The 20,284-nt window shown below is 49.8% G+C and overlaps 2 protein-coding genes and 1 long non-coding RNA gene across 9 annotated transcripts in view; 2 read left to right on the top strand and 1 right to left on the bottom strand.

Moving 5' to 3' along the window:
- Window positions 1-1,228: 1,228 nt before the first annotated feature.
- Window positions 1,229-20,284, bottom strand: part of LOC137215103 (uncharacterized) — an 81,752-nt gene continuing 62,696 nt past the window's right edge. Inside the window, exons 4-5 of the long non-coding RNA XR_010939156.1 lie at window positions 3,063-19,409; window positions 1,229-2,859 (exon numbers count right to left, since the gene is read on the bottom strand). This is a non-coding gene — a long non-coding RNA (uncharacterized lncRNA). The remainder of the gene's footprint in view (window positions 2,860-3,062; window positions 19,410-20,284) is intronic.
- ERICH4 (glutamate rich 4) lies at window positions 2,816-6,129 on the top strand. The gene is made up of 3 exons (XM_067719781.1): window positions 2,816-3,178; window positions 4,302-4,526; window positions 5,495-6,129. The coding sequence occupies exons 1-2, from the start codon at window positions 2,855-2,857 to the stop codon at window positions 4,491-4,493; spliced, it is 516 nt and encodes a 171-aa protein (XP_067575882.1). The 5' UTR covers window positions 2,816-2,854; the 3' UTR covers window positions 4,494-4,526; window positions 5,495-6,129.
- The window catches only part of LOC137215097 (carcinoembryonic antigen-related cell adhesion molecule 7-like), a 13,747-nt gene continuing 8,983 nt past the window's right edge, over window positions 15,521-20,284 (top strand). For 5 of the 7 annotated variants that reach the window (XR_010939154.1, XR_010939152.1, XR_010939153.1 and 2 more), the window contains exons 1-2: window positions 15,521-15,734; window positions 16,687-17,046. Coding sequence is in view for 3 of the 7 variants with exons in the window: in XM_067719772.1 (XP_067575873.1) it covers window positions 15,671-15,734; window positions 16,687-17,046 (424 nt within the window). In the remaining 4 variants the exon portion in view is untranslated. The remainder of the gene's footprint in view (window positions 15,735-16,686; window positions 17,047-20,284) is intronic. The other 2 variants (XM_067719775.1, XM_067719773.1) reach the window with 2 other exon arrangements.

The following is a 20,284-nucleotide window of genomic DNA, read 5'->3' as shown; positions in this document are numbered from 1 at the left end:
CAGGGAGTCGACATTCCAGGCAGGAAGAGGCTAGATAAGAAACACATGAATAAGCAAGATAATTTCAGACAGTGTTTGATAAGAGGCAAATAAAAACAGGCAATATAACAGGGAGTGACTGGGGCACAGGTCCATCAGCAAAGACCTCTGTGAAGTGGTGACATTTAAGTGGAGGTAAAGGATAACAAGGGAACAGCCATTCAAAGATCTGGGGGAGGGCTTCCCTGGTGGCGCAGTGGTTGAGAGTCCGCCTGCCGGTGCAGGGCACACGGGTTCGTGCCCTGGTCCGGGAGGATCCCACGTGCCACCGAGCAGCTGGGCCCATAAGCCATGGACGCTGGGCCTGCGCGTCCGGAGTCTGTGCTCCGCAGCGGGAGAGGCTGCAGCAGTGAGAGGCCCGCGTACCGCAAAAACAAAAACAAAGATCTGGGGAAAGAGTGTTTCAGGCAGAGAGGTACAGCCAGTGCAAAGGCCCAGAGGTGGGACCAGCTTGCAGAGAGAGAGGTGGGAAACTGGGTCAGAGAGGTTAGCAAGAAACTGCTTTATTCCATTCGCCGGGGCATGCCACGATCTGATTTACATTTTGTAAAGATCATTTCTGCCAGGTGGAGAACAGACCTTAGAGAGCAAGGGGGGAAGCACGGAGCCAGCAAAGAGGCTACTGCAATCGTCCAGACAAGAGATGAATGGGGACAGCAGCAGGGACCGGGCAGTGGAAGTGCTAAGTGATCAGATTATGAGTCTTTTTTTTTTTTTTTTGCGGTATGCGGGTCTCTCACTGACGCGGCCTCTCCCATTGCGGAGCACAGGCTCCGAACGCGCAGGCTCAGCGGCCATGGCTTACGGGCCCAGCTGCTCCGCGGCATGTGGGATCTTCCCGGACCTGGGCACAAACCCGTGTCCCCTGCATCGGCAGGCGGACTCTCAACCACTGCGCCACCAGGGAAGCCCCTATGAGTCTGTTTTGAAGACAGAGCCAATAGTTCGAGAAACTAAAAGGATAGCGATGCCATTTTTGGAGAGGGGGAAACTGGGAAAGTAGCAGGTATGGAAGGGTAGGTGTGGTAGGCTGAATAGTTCCCCCGCCCCCCAAATGTCCACATCCTGATTCCTGGAACTTGTGAATATGTTACATTGTATGGTAAAGGGAAGATGTGATTAAGAATCTTGAGATGGGGAGATTATCCTGGATAATCCCGACAGGCCCAATGTAATCACAAGAGTTCTATTTTTCTTTATAAATGTATTTATATTTATTTATTTATTTTTGGCCGCGTTGGGGCTTCGTTGCTGCACACGGGCTTTCTCTAGTTGCAGCGAGCAGGGGCTACTCTTCGTTGAGGTGCACAAGCTTCTCATTGCGGTGGTTTCTCTTTGTTGAGAAGCACGGGCTCTAGGCGCGCGGGCTTCAGTAGTTGTGGCTCGCGGGCTTAGTTGCTTCGCGGCATGTAGGATCTTCCCAGACCAAGGCTCGAACCAATGTCCCCTGCATTGGCAGGCGGATTCTTAACCACTGCGCCACCAGGGAAGTCCCAAGGGTTCTATTTTACTTTTTTTTTTTTCCGGTCATGCTGCACAGCATGTGGGAATCTTAGTTCCCCGACCAGGGATCGAACCTGTGCTCCCTGAAGTGGAAGTGCAGAGTCTTAACCAGTGGACTGCCAGGGAAGTCCCACAAGAGTCCTATTTATTTATATAAAAATATTTATTTATTTATTTGTCTGCGCCAGGTCTTAGTTGCAGCATTCAGGATCTTTAGTTGTGGCATGCAAACTCTTAGTTGCCTCATGTGGGATTTTAGTTCCCTGACCTGGGATCGAACCCCGGGCCCCCCTGCGCTGGGAGTGCAGGGTCTTAGCCACTGGACCTCCAGGGAAGTCCCAGAGTCCTATTTAGATGGAGGCAGGAAAGTCAGTAAGTAGAGGACGTGATGACAGGTGCAAGAGGTTGGAATGATGCAGGGAAGGGCGTATGAGCCAATGAATGCAGGTGGCTTCTGGAAACTGGGAAAGGCTAGGAAATGGATTCTCCCCCACAGCCTCCAGAAGGAACCCAGACCTGTGGACACACTTTAGACTTCTGACCTCTAGAACTGTAAGATGATAAGTCTGTGTTGTTTTAAGCCACAAGTTTGTGGTCACTTGCTACAACAGCAATAGGAAACGAATACAGTGGGGTAGATCCCAGCTGAGAGTTCTGTTTTGACCACATTCACCCTGAGATGCCTGAGACATCCAGCTGGAGATGCTGAGTAGTGGTCTGGAGGTCAGGACTGGAGTCAGAGACTTGGGAGACTTGGGAGCCATTGGCGTATAGGTGGAATTTTAACACCCCTGCAAGAGGGGTTCTAGCGGAGGGAGGCCCGCAGTGCCTCCCCACCTTCTCCATGACGGGGCCCAAGCTGCTAGTGATGATGTCTCTGGGCAAGTCTAGGGTCGGCGGAACTGGCTGCTCAGCTGTGGGCCAACAGCCTGGACACCGAGGCACCCTGGCCAAGGGATCGTTTTCTCGGAAGCCACTCCTGGCTCCTCAGCCACATTGTCTGGGAAGCCCTGGGAGGGCCCGAGTTGAGAAGACTGGCAAGGCCCAAGCCAGGGGAAGCCAGAGATCAAGAGGAGAAGAGGGCTGCAGGGGAGGCTGGGGAGGAGGAGTGGGTGGGACCCAGGAGGGGGCGGGACGAGGTGAGGCCGGGCACCCACACACTGGGGAGGGGTCAGGCCTGAGAAGAGGCCGGGAGAGGTGGAGTTTGACCTCCGCCAGAGGGGCTGAGGTTGGATCCTTGTGAGCAGAGTTAAGGTTAGACTTTGATTAAAACAAAATAAAAACACACGAAGCTGCTGATTCTCAGTGGAGAATGGACTTTGGGTGGCCCGAGAGGGTGGGGCTGGCCCTCTCCTACCCGCCACTGCCCTTTACTCCCCCCACCCAGCCCCTGGCTCCCCAGGGGACTGGGTCACTCTGGACCTTGCTACTTCCTGCTCCTGGCTGCCACTGCTCAGAGACTATGGAGCTGTGGAAGCAGCTGAGGCAGGCTGGACTGGTGCCCCCAGGGCTGGGCCCACCCCCGCGGGCCCTGAGGGTGGTGCCCCCAGTGAAGAGGGTGGATCAGACCCTCATGTTCCCAGGGGCTGACACTGGAGGTGCCAGGGAGAGTCTGCTGTGGCTCTGGAAGGAGCTGGTGAGTGAGGGGTTTGGAGGGGTAAGAGATGGGGTGGGGGGAGTGGATAAATGAACAGGAATGAATGTAAGTAAAAAGGGCCAGAGATTGAAAGGCAGAAAGTCAGAGACAGGAATAGAGAAATAGAGGCAGAGGCAGACACAGACACACCCAGAGAACGATGGACACAGACAGAGACACAGAAAGACGCAAAGAGTGAGAGACAGGACTAGAGAGAGGCAGAGACAGAGAGACCCAGAAAGAGACGAGAGATGGAAAGCAGAGATTGAGAGCCGCAACAAGGACAGACTCATTAAATCTGAAAGACAGAGAGGTGGAGACAGTCCAAGGCAGGGGCAGAGAAATAGAGACAGACAGAAAGACAGGGATATGGAAGGACAGAGACAGACAGAGACAGCCAAGTAGAGACAGAGAGATGGAGACAGATCACAAGAGAGGGAGACCCAAGAAGAGAGACAAAGAGACTAGGGCTCAAGACACAGAGAAAGAACGAGAGAGATGGAGACAGCGAGGGACAATGCAATGGAGAGACCAAGACAAAGGGAGACAGGGCAGAGATCAGAGACAGAAGCAGGACAGCAGAGTCCAGGGACACAGTGAGGATCCCACCTGCGGTGCTGTGGGCCAGGACTGTTAAAGAGAAAGTAATTTATGACACCTGTTAAAGATGGCAAGGCTCTAGGTATGAAGACTGCTGTGATGGGGATTTTGCAGTAGAGGAGAGAGATTGGGCTCAGCTCTGAATACAGCAATGGGCAAGGGGGAATTTACGGCCAAGGAGCAGGAGAGGGGTCAGGGGGTAGAAAATTCCAAGGAGGAAACATCAGGGGTATAGGGGGGATTCTGGCTCAAGCTATCTAGCAGGATTCTTGCTGAAGGCGGGTCAGGGTGAGCCGCCATCACCTGGGGGAGGGGGGAGGGTGAGGAACCCGATCAAATAAGGAGGAGGGGGGGATTCTTGCCAAAACTGGATTTTACAAAGAAGTGCTGATGGGCCTAGGAAAAGCTTCAGGATCCTGGGACTTGAGCTGAGACCTGCTCCCACGCAGGTTTCATGGCAGGGGCACACTAACCCCTTGCCCTCTGGGGTGGGATGCCCATGACTGCCCCTTCCCACCCGCAGGTGAACCTCCGCCTGGTGGATGTCCAGCTGCTGGGCCAGCTATGCAGCCTGGGCTTGGAGATGGGGGCAATTCAGGAGGAACTGATCACCTTCCTGGAAGAGGAGGAGGACAGAGAGCTGGAAGGGAAGCAGGAGGGGGCCTGCGGTCCAGCCCCAGGTCACCGCCTCCCTGACTTTGAAATGACTATCTGAGGCCCTGCTGCTGTGCTTTTGGACCCATGAATGGTATGCAAATTTATGCCAAGAAGATGGGGAGATTTGCAGGTCAAATCAACCTGCAAACGTCGATTTGGCATTGGCACGCGCTCCTTGAGCAAGTGCTTTCTCTGAAAATGTCAGAGATTAGATTGAGGGGTGGGCCCCTGAGCTGCGGGCATGTTTGCAGGCGATGTGGGAGGCTTGCAGAGAAACTCTAGGTGTATTTGCAGTTGCGCTGCAGGTGTGTTGCAGGGGAGGCGTGGGTCTTTGCAAATATGATGGAGATGCGTGCAGATGGCTATTGAGTGCTTGAAAAGTGGCTAGGTCTGACTGAGGTGTGCTGTATGTGTAAAATACACGCTGAATTTCCAAGTTGGGTGTGATAAAAAGAATAGGCAACGCTTCAATAATCGTGAAAATTAATTACATTTTGAAATGATAATATTCTGGGATAAATAAAAATGTGACTAAAGCTAATTTCACCTGTTTGTAAACTCTTACTGTGGTAAAATACATATAACATAAAAGTTACCATTTTAACTATTTTTAAGTGTACAATTCAGTAGTGTGAAATATACTCACGTTGTTGTGTGGATGTGTTTTCATCTTGCAAAACGGAAACTGTACCCCTTAAACAACAAGTCCCCATTCCCCCTCCCCCAGCCCCTGGCAACCACCCTTCTACTTTGTGTCTCTATGAGTTTCGCTACTCTAGGGACCTCATGTAAGTGGGATCACATAGTATTTGTCTTTTCGTGACCGGCCTATGTCACTTAGCATAATGTCCTCAGGGTTCATCCATGTTGCAGTGTGTATCAGAATTTCCTTCCTTTTTAAGCCTGAATAATATTCCATACATGTGGTATGTACAACCACATTTTATTTGTCGATGGGCCCTTGGGTTGTTTCTACCTTTTTTTGGCTGTGGTGAAATACATTACTCTGAACAAGGGTGTACAAATATCTGTCCAAGTCTCTGCTTTCAATTCTTTTAGGTATGTACCCCAGAAGTGGAATTCCTGGATTGTACGGTGAGTCTCTGTGTAATTATTTGAGGAAGTACCATACTGTTGGCTCTACCATTTGTCATTCCCACCAACAGTGCACAAGAGTTCCAACTTTCCACCTCCTCGCCAACACGTTTTCTTTTTTTTTTTTCCTTTTTTCACGATAGCCATCCTAATGTCTGTGAGGTGATACCTCATTGTGGTTTTGATTTGCATTTCCCTAATGACTAATGATGTTGAGCATCTTTTCCTGTGCTTATTCATCTATTTCTTTTTACATCTTAAAATATGACTGCTAGAAAGCTTAAAGTTACATAAGTAGCTCCCACTGTATTTCTCTTGCACTGCACTATTTCAGACGTTTGAAAAAGAAATGTGGGTGTGAGCAGATGAGCGGCGAGGTTTCCTCGATATTCCCAGACGCGTTGCAATTGCGTTACAGCGCCACCTTCAGGAGACAGGCAGATAGAAGCAGGGCTGTAAATATAACTCCTGCCCAGGTCCACATTTGTAGAAAAGATGCCCAAGACAGCAGGTGTAGGGCTCCAGCCTGAGGAGAGACAGCTCTTCTGGGAAGATAGTTGGACATTCCTCATAAAACCATTACTCCCAGTGAGGAAAAATACACGCTTGCGTTTCTTCGATTCTTCAAAACAATTTTCTGGTTGGGAGTGAGGATATTCCCAGAGAAGTGAGATGCTGGCAGGTGCTGAATTCCTGTCCGTGGGGATTTCTGTCTTCAGAAAACCTGCTTCTACTCTAGAGCCCGCGAGCCACAACTACTGAAGCCCGCGCGCCTAGAACAAGAGAAGCCACTTCAGTGAGAAGCCCGCGCACTGCAACGAAGACCCAACACAGACAAAAATAAATAAAATAAAATTTAAAAATACTCTGCTTCTTTTTGTGCACTGGAGTCACCCAAGACTCGAGGGGTTTGGGGATTTGGGCTCCATCCTCAAACTGGTCCTCCTTTGCCTACCTTAGCCAGGTCTGCAGCTGCTGGGAGTTCTCCTGTAGGGGGTGGTGCTGGGGAGAATGCTGGAAGTCAGACCCCAGTACCCAGGGAAGGGGAAAGATAAAGCAGAGCCCCCTCTCCAACACTGGGCACTCTAGAAAGAGGCTGGGGGCAGTCTGGGTCTCTTAGCAGCTACATCGAGTCCGTGGGGGTCACCAGGGCTGGGGAGGTGGGGCTCCATGGCCACAGGGTCTGGGTCATGCTTCACAAATGCCAAGGTACTCTGCCTCTTGGGGAGAAAGAGACCGGGAGGGAGGGAGGCACAGACGGGAGACTGGAGGGGGCGACTTGGGAGGGAATGCTTACTGTTCAAGAACAGCATGATGGGTGGCCCCTGATGTCTGGGTGGGAGTTGCTCTGGGCCATAGAAATGACATCTATGGGGGAATCACCTCAGTCAAACACTAAGGGAAGCTTGGGTGAATGTGGTCAGCTCCCCCTCCCCGGTACTGTCCTTCTCAATGCCAACTTACTGAGCTACATCCGGCAATGATCAAGTCAGCACCAAGTCTGCCCTCTGGAGCTCCCAGCCCAGCAAGGTGGGGGGACCCCTCAACACACAGAGACAGCTAAGATGATCAGGGCCGGGATGGGGGAGCACGGACTCCCCCATCTTCCAACATCTCATTTCTCTGGGAATATCCTCACTCCCAAATAGAAAGTGTTTTGAAAAAGAATTGCAAAAATGTAAGCGTGCATTTTTCCTCACCGGGGAGCATGGAGCAGGATGGGGGAGGACTCAGATAAGGCAAGAGGCCCAGCCTGAAACATCAGGAAAGTGTTCTTGGAAAACAACCTAAGGAATAAGTAAAGAGCCAAGCAGAGAAAGAGAATGGGAAAAGAGTAACAAGAAGGAAAATTGCACATGCAAAAGTCCTAGAAGGTCTAGTGATCTAGCTTCTTGTTACTCAAAGTGCGGTCCATGGACCAGCAGGATGAGCATTGCTGCAGCTACCTACTGCTGCATAACAAACACCCCCAAAACGCAGTTATTTTAAGCAATGACAGCATGTATTTTGCACATGAATCTGCAGTCTACGGGGATAATGTATGACGGGGACTTCCCTGGTGGTCCAGTGGGTAAGACTCTGTGCTCCCAATGCAAGGGGCCCTGGTTCGATCCCTGGTCGGCGAACTAGATCTCGCATGCGTGCCACAATTAAGAAGTCTGCGTGCCGCAATTAAAAAAAAAAAAGATCCCACATGCCACGAGGAAGATCCCACATGCTGCAACTAAGACCTGGTGCGGCCAAAATAAATAATTAATTAATTTTAAAAATTAATATACAAAGGGGAAGAATATACAAAGGGGAAAAGACAGTCTCTTCAGTAAATGGGAAAACTGGGCAACTCATGTAAAAGAATAAAATCAGGACATTTTCTAACACTATACACAAAAGTAAACTCAAAATGGATTAAAGACCTAAGTGTAAGATCTGGAGTCAAAAACACCTAGAAGAAAACATAGGCAGAACACTTTTTGGTATAAATCACAGCAATAATTTTTTTTGGATTTGTCTCCTAAGGCAAAGGCAAGGATGAATGGATAAGCAACATGTCATGTATCCATACAGTTGTACATTATTCAGCCATTAAAAGGAATGAAGGACTGATACACACCGCATCATGGATGAACCTTGAAAACATTATGCTACACTAAGGAAGCCAGATACAAGGCCACATATGGTATGATTTCATTTATACAAAATATCCAAAGGAGGCAAATCCATAGAGAAAGTAGCTTAGTGGCTGCCAGGGGCGGAGAGGAGGGGAGAATGAGGAATGTTGCTTAATGGGCACAAGGTTCTATTTTGAGATGATGAAAATGTTCTGGAGTTAGTTACAGTGATGGTTGTCCAACATGAATACACTATAAGCACTGAATTCTATACTTTAAAAGGGTGAATTTTATCTTATTTATTTTTTTATATATATATATATTTTTTGACCATGCCATGTGGCATGTGGGATCTTATTTCTCCGACCAGGGATCCAACCTGCAAGCCCTGCATTAGAAGAGCGGAATCTTAACCACTGGACGGCCAGGGAAGTCTAAAAGGGTGAATTTTATGATGTGTGAATTATATTTCAAAAAGCTACAGTGTTGGTCAGTAGAGGACCCTGGTGGGCTAGGATGGGGCTGGACCAGGCAGGGCTGTGGGGAGGGGAGGAGAGCCCCGGGGGAGGGAGGCTCAGGAGACCGATGGGCAGGGCTGGGGTGGGGAGGGGTGTTATCCCCGGGACTGGGGGACTGGGACACAGAGGAGGGTGATTCTGGGGGGAGATCACATTTGTGGTTCTGTTGCATCTTGAATGCGTGTATGGGAGGCGTGCAAAGGCCCATCTCGTGTGTGCACACACATGGACATGTTAATGCCACTGCCTCTTGGCCTTTATGGCCAGGCCAACCCCTCCCCCAGGCTGTATCCCTTCTCAGAGTCCCCTCCCCCCACCTTCCCTCCACTGATCCCTCTCTCTGCCCCTCAATCTTCCTCTAGCTCTGTGCTGTCCAATACGGCAGCCAACCGCTACGTGTGACTTCTGAGCACTTGAAATGTGGCTGGTGTGAACTGAGAGGTGCTGTTAAGTGTCAAATACCCGCCAGACTTCGAAGGCTTAGTATGAAACAAAGATTTGAAAGTACTCGCTATTTTTGTTGTGGATTACATGTCAAAATGAGTGTGTTTTAGATACATTGGGTTAGATAAGCTATACTATTGAAATAATTTTCACCTCTTTTTCAATATGGCTATTAAAAAATGAAAAATTACATACCTGGCTTGTACTGTATTTCTATTGGACGCACACCTGCTGTGGCACGCTGTGTCCACCAGATGGCGCCAAATACAGACTGCCGCAGCTTCACTAGAAACGGGGGAAACTGGGCGGAGCTGGCGTGATAACCCACCTGTGAAGCCCTTTGAAGTAGGACCTTATTAAGGACATTGAAATATGCTCTTCCCACACCGGAGGCCACTGTTGGGGGAGAACCCCCAAGATCTGATGAACAGGAGATAGTATGGTAGGCTGAATGATTACCCACTAAGACATCACTGTTGTAATCCCTGGAACCTGTGAATGTTACCTTATAAAGCAGGACTTTGCTGATGTGATTCCATTAAAGATATTGATGGGAAGGTTATGGTGGATTATCCAGGTGAGCCCTAACCCACCTTGGCCTCTCTACTCTCCAGAATCACTGGAGCTTTGGGCCTCCACCCCCATCTCAAAGGCCCCAAGAGTAACTGCCCGAGGCTGAAGCAGGCTGATTGGAAACAGGAAATGAACCCTCAGACCACCTGCACTTTGTACTTATCGAGCCCAGAGCTTCCCCTTCAAGGCAGGAGGTTCTCAAAAGCCCCAGGGTTCTTAACCCCAAATTTCTCCCTCAAAAAACTTTAATTATCGTAAAAAGCACAGAGCATTAAGTTTACCATCATAACCCTTAACCAGTATACAGTTCAGTGGCTGTTATATGTAGGCTGTTAGTTGTGCAACAGATCTATGGCACGTTTTTATCAGCAAAACTGAAATTCTACACTTTAACAACTCATTTTTTCCCTCCCCACCCTAGCCACAGGCAACCACTGTTCTTTTTCTGTTTCTATGTATTTTTGACTACTTCAGATATCTCCTATATGGGGGAGCACACAGTGTCTGTCTTTTTGTGACTGACTTATTTCACTTAGCATAAAGTCCAGAAGTACCCTCTTTTCTAAGGCTGAATAATACTCCATTGTATGTATAGACCACATTTTCTTTTTCCATTCCTGTCTGTGGACATTTGGGTTGCATCCATCCCTTGGCTATTGTAAAGAATGCTGCAGTGAATATGGATGTGCAAATATCTCTTCAAAATCCTGCTTTCAATTCTTTGGGATATAAAACCAGAAGTGAGTTTGCTGGATCATATGGTAAATCTATTTCTTGTTTTTGAAAGAAACTCCATATACTGTTTTCCACAGCAGATTCACTATTTTATGCTTCCACCAACAGTGCTCAAAGTTTCCAATTTCTTCACATTCCTGCCAACACAGGTTATTTTCTGCATGCCTGTGTGTGTGTGTGTGTGTGTGTGTGTGTACATGCATGATGGCCACTATAAAATGAGTGTGAGGTAATATCCTACTGTTATTTTGATTTACATTCCCCTAATGATTAGTGATGTTGAGTATCTTTTCATAAGCTAGTTGGCCACTTGTATATCCTCTTTGGAGAAATGTCTATTCAAGTGTTTTGATCATGTTTTGATCAGGTAATTTGGGTTTTTTTTAGTGTCGTTGTTGTTGAATTGTAGGGTTTCTTTATATATTCTAGGCATTAACCCCTTAACAGATATATGATTTTCTTTTCTAATAAATTTATTTTATTTATTTATTTATTTTTGGCTGCATTGGGTCTTCGTTGCTGCACGCGGGCTTTCTCTAGTTGCGGCGAGCGGGGGCTACTCTTTGTTGCGGTGCACGGGCTTCTCATTGTGGTGGCTTCTCTTGTTGTGGAGCACAGGCTCTAGGCGCGAGGTCTTCAGTAGTTGTGGCACACAGGCTTAGTTGCTCCGCAGCGTGTGGGATCTTGCCGGACCAGGGATTGAACCCGTGTCCCCTGCATTGGCAGGCAGATTCTTTTTTTTTTTTTTTTGCGGTACGCGGGCCTCTCACTGCTGTGGCCTCTTCCATTGCGGAGCACAGGCTCCGGACGCGCAGGCTCAGTGGCCATGGCTCACGGGCCCAGCCACTCCGCGGCATGTGGGATCTTCCCGGACCGGGGCACGAACCCATGTCCCCTGCATCGGCAGGCGGACTCAACCACTGCACCACCAGGGCAAGCCCTGTTTTTTTCTGTTTGTTTTTTTTGTTTTACTGTTAATATTTCTCCCAGACTTCTTCCCCAAAGTGACCTTTGACCTTTTACCAGAGTGACCATACATCAGGGAAAAAGACATAATCAGACTTTTGGGGGGATTGATGGACACAGGCTCTGAACTGACACTAATTGCAGGTGACCCAAAATGTCACCGTAGCCCACCAGTCAGAGTAGGACCGTATGGAAATCAGACAAGTAATGGAGTTTTAGCTCCAGTCCATCTCACAAGGGCCCACTGGGTCCCTGAACTCATCCTGTGGCTATTTCCCCAGTTTTGAAATGCATAATTGGAGTAGATATATTCAGCAACTGGAAGAATCCCCACATTGGTTCCCTGACCTGTGGAGTGAGGGCTATTTTGGGGGGATAGGCCAAATGGAAGCCACTAGAACTGCCTCGACCTAGGAAAATAAATCAAAAGCAATACTACATTCCTGGAGGGACTACAGAGATTAGTACCATCAAGGAATTGAAGAATGTGGGGAAGGTGTGATATTGTGGTTTATAATCAGAAGCACACATTTGGTCTTCGTCCCCATTTCTGACACAGAGCTCCTTAAAACCCTTGGAATTTCCTAAGTGCTTAGAGCCGCGAAGGTGTCTTTTGTTATGTTAATGAGGTCTCTACTGGACTGCATCTAAAGATGAGGGCTGGTGGCTAGTGGACCCAAAGGAGTGATTAGAGGGTTGGAACTTTCCGTCCCATCCTGCCACTGGACAGCCACATGCAAAAGAGTAAAACTGGATGACTATCTTACACCATAAAGCAAAATTAACTCAGAATGGATGAAAGACTTGAATGTAAGACCTGAAACCGTAAAAATCCTAGAAGATAAACATAGGCAGTAAGTTCCTTGACATTGCTCTCGGTGATGAGTTTTCGGATTTGACACCACAAGCAAAGGCAAGAAAAGCAAAAATCAACAAGTAGGACTACATCAAACTAAAAGGCTTCTGCGCAGTATAGGAAACAAACCATCAACAAAATGAAAAGGCAACCTACTGAGTGGGAGATAAGATTTGCAGATCATATATCTGATAAGGGGTAAATACCCCAAATGTTTAAAGAACTGAGACAACTCAATAGCACATAACCAAACGATCTGATTAAAAATGGGCAGAGGATCTGAGTAAGCGTTTTTCCAAAGAAGACATACAGATGGCCAACAGGTACAGGAAACAGTGCTCAACACCACTAATCATCAGGGAAATGCAGATCAAAACCGCATGAGCTATTACCTCACAGCTGTTAGAATGGCTGTTATCCAAAAGACAAGAAATAACGAGTGTTGGTGAGGGTGTGGAGAACAGGAAACCCTTGTGCACTGTTGGTGGGAACGTAAATTGCGTAAATTGGTGCAGCCACTAGGGAAGACAGAATGGAGGTTACTCAGAAAGTTAAAAATAGAACTACCATGTGACCTAGCAATTCCACTTCTGGGAATTCAGCTGAAGAAAATGAAAACACTAACTTGAAAAGATTTATGAGCCCTCATGTTATTGCAGCATTATTTACATTAGTCAAGATATGAAACGAACCTAAGTGGCCATCTACGGGTGAATGGATGAAGATAATGTGGTGTACATATATATAACAGAATATTATTCAGCCATTAAAAACATGAAATCTTGCCATTTACTACAAACATGTATGGACCTTGAGGAGATTATGTTAAGTGAAATGTCAGAGAAAGACGAATGCTGTATAATCTCATTTATATGTGGAATTTAAAACAAATCAAAAAACCTCAAGCTCAAAAACAGAGAACAGATTGGTGGTTGCCAGAGATGAGGAGTGGGGTGTGTGTGAAATGGGTGAATGGAGTCAAAAGGTATATATTCGGGTTTGGGCTTCCCTGGTGGCGCAGTGGTTGAGAGTCCGCCTGCCGATGCAGGGGACACGGGTTCGTGCCTCGGTCCGGGAGGATCCCACATGCCACGGAGTGGCTGGGCCCGTGAGCCATGGCCGCTGAGCCTGCGCGTCCGGAGCCTGTGCTCCTCTAATGATCTCCTCTAATGATCCACTAGGAAAATTTACACTTCCTGTTCCCGTGACTTTATGTTCTGCTGGCCCAGAGGTCTTGGTTCCAAAGGGAGGAATGCTTCCACCGGGAGACACAAAAATGATTCCACTGACACATCAGGGTTCCTGGCTTTCAAGCTGTCTAAAAAGTGTAGAACCTGGAGAGTACCAATCTCAGCTTCAACCTCCTTTCCTCACAGGGATCAGGGGTCAGAAAAAATGAGAGAGACTAGTGAGGCCCAGAGATTGTGAGGGGGCAGAGATCACAGGGATAGCTGCCTAGAACGGAAGCAGGTGAGGTCACTGGCTGAGGCTGTCCACAGAGTCCCAGGGAGAAGGTGGTACAGGAAAGAAACCCCAGGAATGGGGGAGGGAGAAGCAGAGGATCACAGGCGCTGCGGGAGCTACCGCGAGGCCCTGGGTGGGACTGTGTGTGTGAAGCCACCTCAAGACCAGGGGCCTCTCCATTCATAGCCTATGTGTACAGAGAGCGCCAACGACAACCCTGGATAAAAGTGGACTTAACACGAGAGTTCAGCCATGGGCATAGGGCACCCGTGAGGCCCAGCTCTTGATGAACAAGAGGGAACCAGCTCCCTTCTCACCTGACCCAGGCCCCAGGAGCGAGAGGGGAAGTTGACTGTCCATCCTTTCCCCCTCTGCTCCCCTGACCCAGACCTTCCCCTCCTGACAAGCCTGGTTCCCTGCTCCTGCCTCTTCTTCCCATAGACCCATCACCTAGTGCTCCAGCCACATTCACTACTGTCTCCCAGGGACGCACACAGTATAACCTACTGGAGACAAACACAGACTCATCTACATTCCTGGAAATCTGAGCTTGGTGACATCTCATTAAGGAACGGGGCTGGAGTTCTTGGAGCAGCAGAGACTGTGACTCACAGAGCTGGAACATGATGCAGCATTCACATGATATGTAACCCATGTAAAAAGTTCACGGCGTTGAATAAACATGCAGAGCAGCGTGGCACGGTAACTGCTGCACTTCCCTCCTTGTCCACCAGAGGGCGGCAGAGTTACTCCACAGGCTAGAGCCTCCCCAAGGGCTACAGACCCCCCTCAGCCCAGCAGAATAGGACCCTCACCAGTGTCACCTTAGGCCACAGCTCTCCAAGCTCCCCACAATGGACAGCTCCTCCATCCAGCCAGGAGTTGGCCCACTTCACACCTTTAGGAACTACTATTCCTTCAGGTCATCAGTGTGTGTCCCAGGAAGCCGTGGCCCAGCTAGACCCCCATGGAGAGAGAAGGAGCGTCCCTCTCACCAGACATCACTCACGTTGCACCCTTTCCAGCCCCTCAATCCTTTCCTGGAGCCTTCTGGCAGGAACAGAAGGAAACCTTCTCAGAGCATTTGAGAACATTGGAAAGACCCTCCGTGTCACAAAGGGAAATAATATCCTGGTTTGGGGACCTCTAGGTGTCTGTGTGGTGCTGACAGACCTTGCTACTGAAACCGTGCTCCACGGCCAGTATGATCAGCGTCACCCGAGAGCTAGCTCGATGCAGACTCTCAGGTCCACCCCACACCTGCTGAGGCAGACTCTGTGCTTTCACAGGATCTGCAGACCCTCCGTGTGCACAAGAGAGGGGAAGAGTCTACCCCAGCCCATTATGGGGTCTCAGCCTGGCTGGGCATACATGTTACCTGGGCAGCTGCTGAAACAGCATTTCTAAGGGGTCATCTGTGCATTCACAGTCTTTATAAAGTTCCACAGTGATTCCAATGCACAGTGTGGGTGACATTCCTGTGACAAGGGTATGAGATGTAGCCGCAGGGCTCCTGCTCTAAAGGGAAAACCCAGAAGGGGAAGGGGAGGCTGTGGGGGAGAGGCTGACTGTGCACTCCAACTGCGAACTGTGGGGAATGCCCAGGACACGGAGCCCCAGGGTTGTGCTCCCCCCAACCAATGGCAAATTGTGTGTGTGTGTTTCTAGGCTGAGGAGTCAAGCTGAAAAAGGCAGAAAGAGCAGCGGTTCACAGGGAAATGAATTGTAAACAGGAAGGGAAGGTGGAAGAAGAGAGAAGGCAGGCAGAAATGAGAGAGGAGGGAGAGGGAGGGCCCTGGGCAGAGACCCCGCCCCTGGCCCACGTGACCCAGCGAAGTGCTCCTGCCCCAGGAGGAGGCCCAGCACAGAGGGAGGAAGGACAGCAGAGCTCACACATCAGACAGCAGTGCTCGTGAGCATTTCGGGAGCTGAAGCTCTTCTCACAGAGCGAGGGACACAGCAGACAGCAGACACCATGAAGCCCCCCTTAGCCCATGCCCACAGAGGGTGCAGCCCCTGGAATGGGCTCCTGCTGGCAGGTGAGAGGGGACAGTTTTCAGGGTGTGGGCAGGGGTGGGAGAACAGAGACAGGCTGAGGTCTCTGGGGGAGACAGGGCTCTGAGAGTGGACAGAGGGCTTCTGTCTGGACCTGAGGGAAGAGGACATGGGAGCAGGGGAGGGTGGGGGGAGGGACTGAGCAACAGGAAAATCTCAATGAACTGGAATTGGTGAGGGGCAGGAAAACCTCAATTACTGTACATTTTCCAAATTATTCATCACTGAGCAGTAATTTTTCAAAACTGGTGACAATAACAATTTATGTCAGGGTGTCAATCCAGAAAAAAACGCAACCAGGAAGTTAAACACTGTCCTTACCCACCACCCTTAGAGATTGACAAATAAACACCAGGCGGTGGAGGCCCTGGGAACACTCATTCCTTCCTCACCTGGTATTTGGAGCCTGGTCCAGGCCCTGGGTTACAACCAGGATCAGACAAGTCCCTGCCGTCCCAGAGCTCACACTCTATGGGGAGGAAGACAGACAAGCAAAGAGATCTAGAATGTGCTGTCAGGTGCTGACAAGTGTCATGAAGGAAACGGAGCAGGGAAAGGTCAGAAAGTGAAGACTGAGGGTCTTCGGAGCAGGTGTCAGGGAGGGCAGCTCCCAACAGGCCCCTGAGTGTGAACAAGCGTGTGAGGGCAGCAAGGGCGTGAGCCAGGAAGACATCTGGGGAAACAGAGGAAATAACAAGCTCAGAGGGGCTGAAGTAATGGGGGTCATGCTGCTGACCCTGAGCCAGTAGCAAACACACATGCACACACAGACACAGACAGACAGACAGACAGACACACACACACACACACACACACACGCACTACAAAAACACACACCAAGGCTGAGGGATGAAGAGCCCTGCTCAGGACCCAGGGCCCCATTTTTCCATCCCAACACATAGGTCAGAATATTAATTTCTCTCTCTTCCCTCCTAGTCGCACTCGTAACCTTCTGGAAGCTGCTCAGCACTGTGAAACCCGCTATTGAATCGGTGCCCGTCATTGCTGCAGAAGGCACGGATGTGCTTCTACTTGTCCACAGTGTGACAGGGGATCTTCTAGGCTACAGCTGGTACAGAGGAGAAAGGGTAGAGAACAACCAACTAATTGCATCACATAGAATAGACGTTAGTACAAGCACCACTGGGCTTGCACACAGCGGTCGAGAGACAATATACCCCAACGGATCCCTGCTGTTCCAGAATGTCACCCAGCACGACACAGGATACTACACCCTGTTCATCATAAAGAATGATTTACAGACGGAAAGACTAGCTGCACAACTCCGCGTATACCGTGAGTGATTCCTCTCTGACCTCTGGGTGTTGGGTGGGGTGAATTCTAGTCACACACAGAGGACTGACAGGCCTGGACTGTGTCTCCATCCCCCTCTGTATCACATCCCAGGTTGGGGTTTGAACATTTAGTGCAGGACACACACACAGTGGAGACAAACTTCAAAGGATCAGAATTCTTTCGCAGAATCCGGACCCTGAAGACATTCTGTGCAGGAAGAAGGACCAGGCTGATGGGAGTAACACAGCAGAGGAAGATCAGCCGCAGTTCAACCCCCTGGGCCCCTCCCTGTGCCCATGACGCTGAGGGAGACCCTGTAGGACTCAGTATGGGCCTGGCCTGAGGGCCCCCTGGGACCCCCACAGAGAAGCTCAGCCCCGGGAAGCCCCTGCCCAGCTCCTCTGCTCCCGCCTCCAACAACCCCGGAGAACATTTGCCACTGTTGGGCTTTAAGCTCCTGGACGGGGTTGACTGGGAGCAGTGACTTCCCAGCTGCCTGAGTCCCAAGGCTTCAGAGCTGGTCACCAGCCAGGGCTCAGCCCCAAGAGCCACATTTGGGCAGGGGTGGAGTCTGGGCCTTCACCTGAGACTCAGCATGGAGAGCAAGACAGGTTATTAGCCGACCACCTGGGGGACTAAGGAGACTCCAGAGGAAGGTCAGCATCCTCAGGGAGGAACAGAGGACAGAAGATGCTCCTGGCAGCTCCTTGACCACCGGGCACAGCCCAGGGAGCCCTCTCCTGTGGATGCAACTAATAATAGATGCAGTTTTTATGGTCAGCTCCTCTATGCTCAGCTTTAGGTCAGTTAATTATTAATGATTTAAGGTTAATACACAGGCAACATGGCAATCCTGAGACACTTTACCATTTTTTCTATTTTAATGAGGAGAAACTGAGTTAAAGGGGATTACACTCACTGAATCAGAGTCACACAGACCATGACTGGCCAATCAGAGTCATGCCAGGATAACAGCCCTGTCCTCTCCTCCATCCCGGGGGCCTTGTTGTACATCTTTGGACCCAGAAGCCAGCTGTGGGTTCAGATCCTTTCTTCTTGGGCATCCCCAGCTCAGAGGGAGACTCGGGCACGGAAAGTGAAAGGAAATGGAAAATGAATCCTGCTTACTCTAGAACTAAATGACCTGCATCAATGATCACAGTCAGTGACAGGAATGTCCAGGCCTTCCCTCTTCAGGTAGCCAATGCACAAGCTCCTTGCACTGGATGAGAAATCATTTATTTATTTGTTTCCTAATGTGCTGGGTGTCACTCCCGCTGGAATAACATGGGAAGCACTCGGTTTCCTCACTCTCCAACCTACACCTGCAAGCAGCATAGGGCCCAACAGGTAAACTCTCAATCTTTCTTTGATGAAGGAAGGATGGAAGGTATAAGAATGAGTGAATGACCTATAATCTCTTCAGGCACTGGAATCTGGATGCAGAATCCTAGGAGGTACTGGCCACACCTACTGCCTGTCTCTCCAGGGATGGGACCCATGTTCCATCCTCTGACCACCCGCCCCTAAAGCACGTTGGGAGCCAGGTCTCACGGTGACTGTGGGGCTGCTCGGCCATGGGAGGGTTTTCCAGGGCTGTAGGGATCCTGCCTCTGGGCAGCAGTGGGGCTCTTGGATCTTTGATCTTTGACGGCACTTGTAACCCCCACTTTGAAGTCACTTGTAAATGGACATTTTTTGCTCTCTCTGCTGCTTCCATGTCTCTCATGTTCCTCCTCCTTCTTTCCAGCCGGGACTGGCCCTGCTCTGCACAGCTCCCCTACCCTTAAGCCTTCCACAGATACTCCCGCAAATGGCTGACTGCCCTGTTCCCGTCCTGCTAACACCTGTGGCCAGACCCACCCTCCCGGGCAATAGTAAAGGACGCAGAAATCAGTGGGAGCAGCAGCCTCTGCGAGGCTCCAACACGAGCCAGTTTCCCCAGGTCACCGGGAGAATGAGCTCCCACTTTGCCCTGGTCCAGGGCTCTTTCCCTCCATGATGCCAACAAGTGGAACATACCACGTAACAGGTGGTGAATCTAAGGCCTACATGACTCAACCAGGAAGTCAAAGGCAGAAAGACAGTTCTGCAGTCCCGAGTGGCTCACTTCACCTCTTTGATTTGTGACTCACATTCTTGTCCTTCTGGGAGCCTCCCGTTCCTCTCAGTGGTTCCCAAGACCTTCCCAGGGTGGGGCTGACAGACCCTGTGCCATCTGACTGCTTTACTGACTGTTTCATTCATCCTCATGATGGTACCTGTATCATAGGGCTCTCCGACGATGAGGTGCCCAAGCCACTGTCCTTTCACTTAGACTTGGCCCAACTCAGACAAATTTGATCCAGCTCTACCTGTGTTTCCTGAGGTAGAAAGAAAAGAAAAGAAAACATGCCACACGCCAGTGGTGGGCCTCCTCCCCATTTGCCTGACTGTCCACAGAAATTGGTGACAGGGACCTCTTCTTCTAAAGTTATTAACATAACACAGAACGTTTCTACTAATTTAAATCATTCCTCTCTTTATAAAACAGACTCAGACCTCTCCCCGATCAATTCTGTCCAAGACTAAGGGCAGAGACGTTGGTTCTGCTGCCAAAGCCAGCCAGCATGTCCCCCTCACTCTTTTTTTTTTTTTAAATACTTATTTATTTATTTATTTTGGCTGGGTCTTAGCTGCGGCATGCAGGATCTTTAAGTTGTGGCAGGTGGGCTTCTTAGTTGTGGCATGCGAACTCTTAGTTGGGGCATACATGCAGGATCTAGTTCCCCGACCAGGGATCAAAGCCGGGCCCTCTGCATTGGGAGCGCAGAGTCTTACCCACTGGACCACCAGGGAAGTCCCTCCCCCTCACTCTTTTCTAATCATTCTTTGGACTCGCCTAGCCTTTACGGGGTCGCTGTCTTGTCAATCACCTTTAACACCTGGGCAGAACTGCCCCACCTCATGGCCCTGCAGCTAGAATACTGGACTGACCACCAGGCTTGCTCTGGGTCGTCCCATGTGTTATTTCTGCTCAAACACCCAGTTCCAGGCCATGTTGCCCAGTCTTCCTGGGGTTTAAGGACTATGGGATGGCCCATCATTACCTATCTCTAGGGAACCTTGGAAATCGAGGACTCAGTGAAAACACGTCTCCACCAGGCAATGTAGGTCTGTGCAGCTTGAGGGTCTCAGGACCTGCACGTTCCAGGTGAACACCCCAAGGTCAGTCAGGTAGTCACCTGGTCAGTAAAAT

The sequence above is a fragment of the Pseudorca crassidens genome, chromosome 20 (genome assembly GCF_039906515.1).
Source record: "Pseudorca crassidens isolate mPseCra1 chromosome 20, mPseCra1.hap1, whole genome shotgun sequence".
Taxonomy (NCBI): domain Eukaryota; kingdom Metazoa; phylum Chordata; class Mammalia; order Artiodactyla; family Delphinidae; genus Pseudorca; species Pseudorca crassidens.
The sequence above is the reverse complement of the archived record's forward strand: the minus strand, read 5'-3'. Positions and strand labels throughout refer to the sequence as shown.

Excerpts from the sequence above, each read along its gene's own strand:
- ERICH4 (XM_067719781.1), top strand. The coding sequence starts at position 2,855 with ATGGACTTTGGGTGGCCCGAGAGGGTGGGGCTGGCCCTCTCCTACCCG. Across the intron at positions 3,179-4,301 it reads TGTGGCTCTGGAAGGAGCTG|GTGAACCTCCGCCTGGTGGA; the intron begins GTGAGTGAGGGG and ends TCCCACCCGCAG.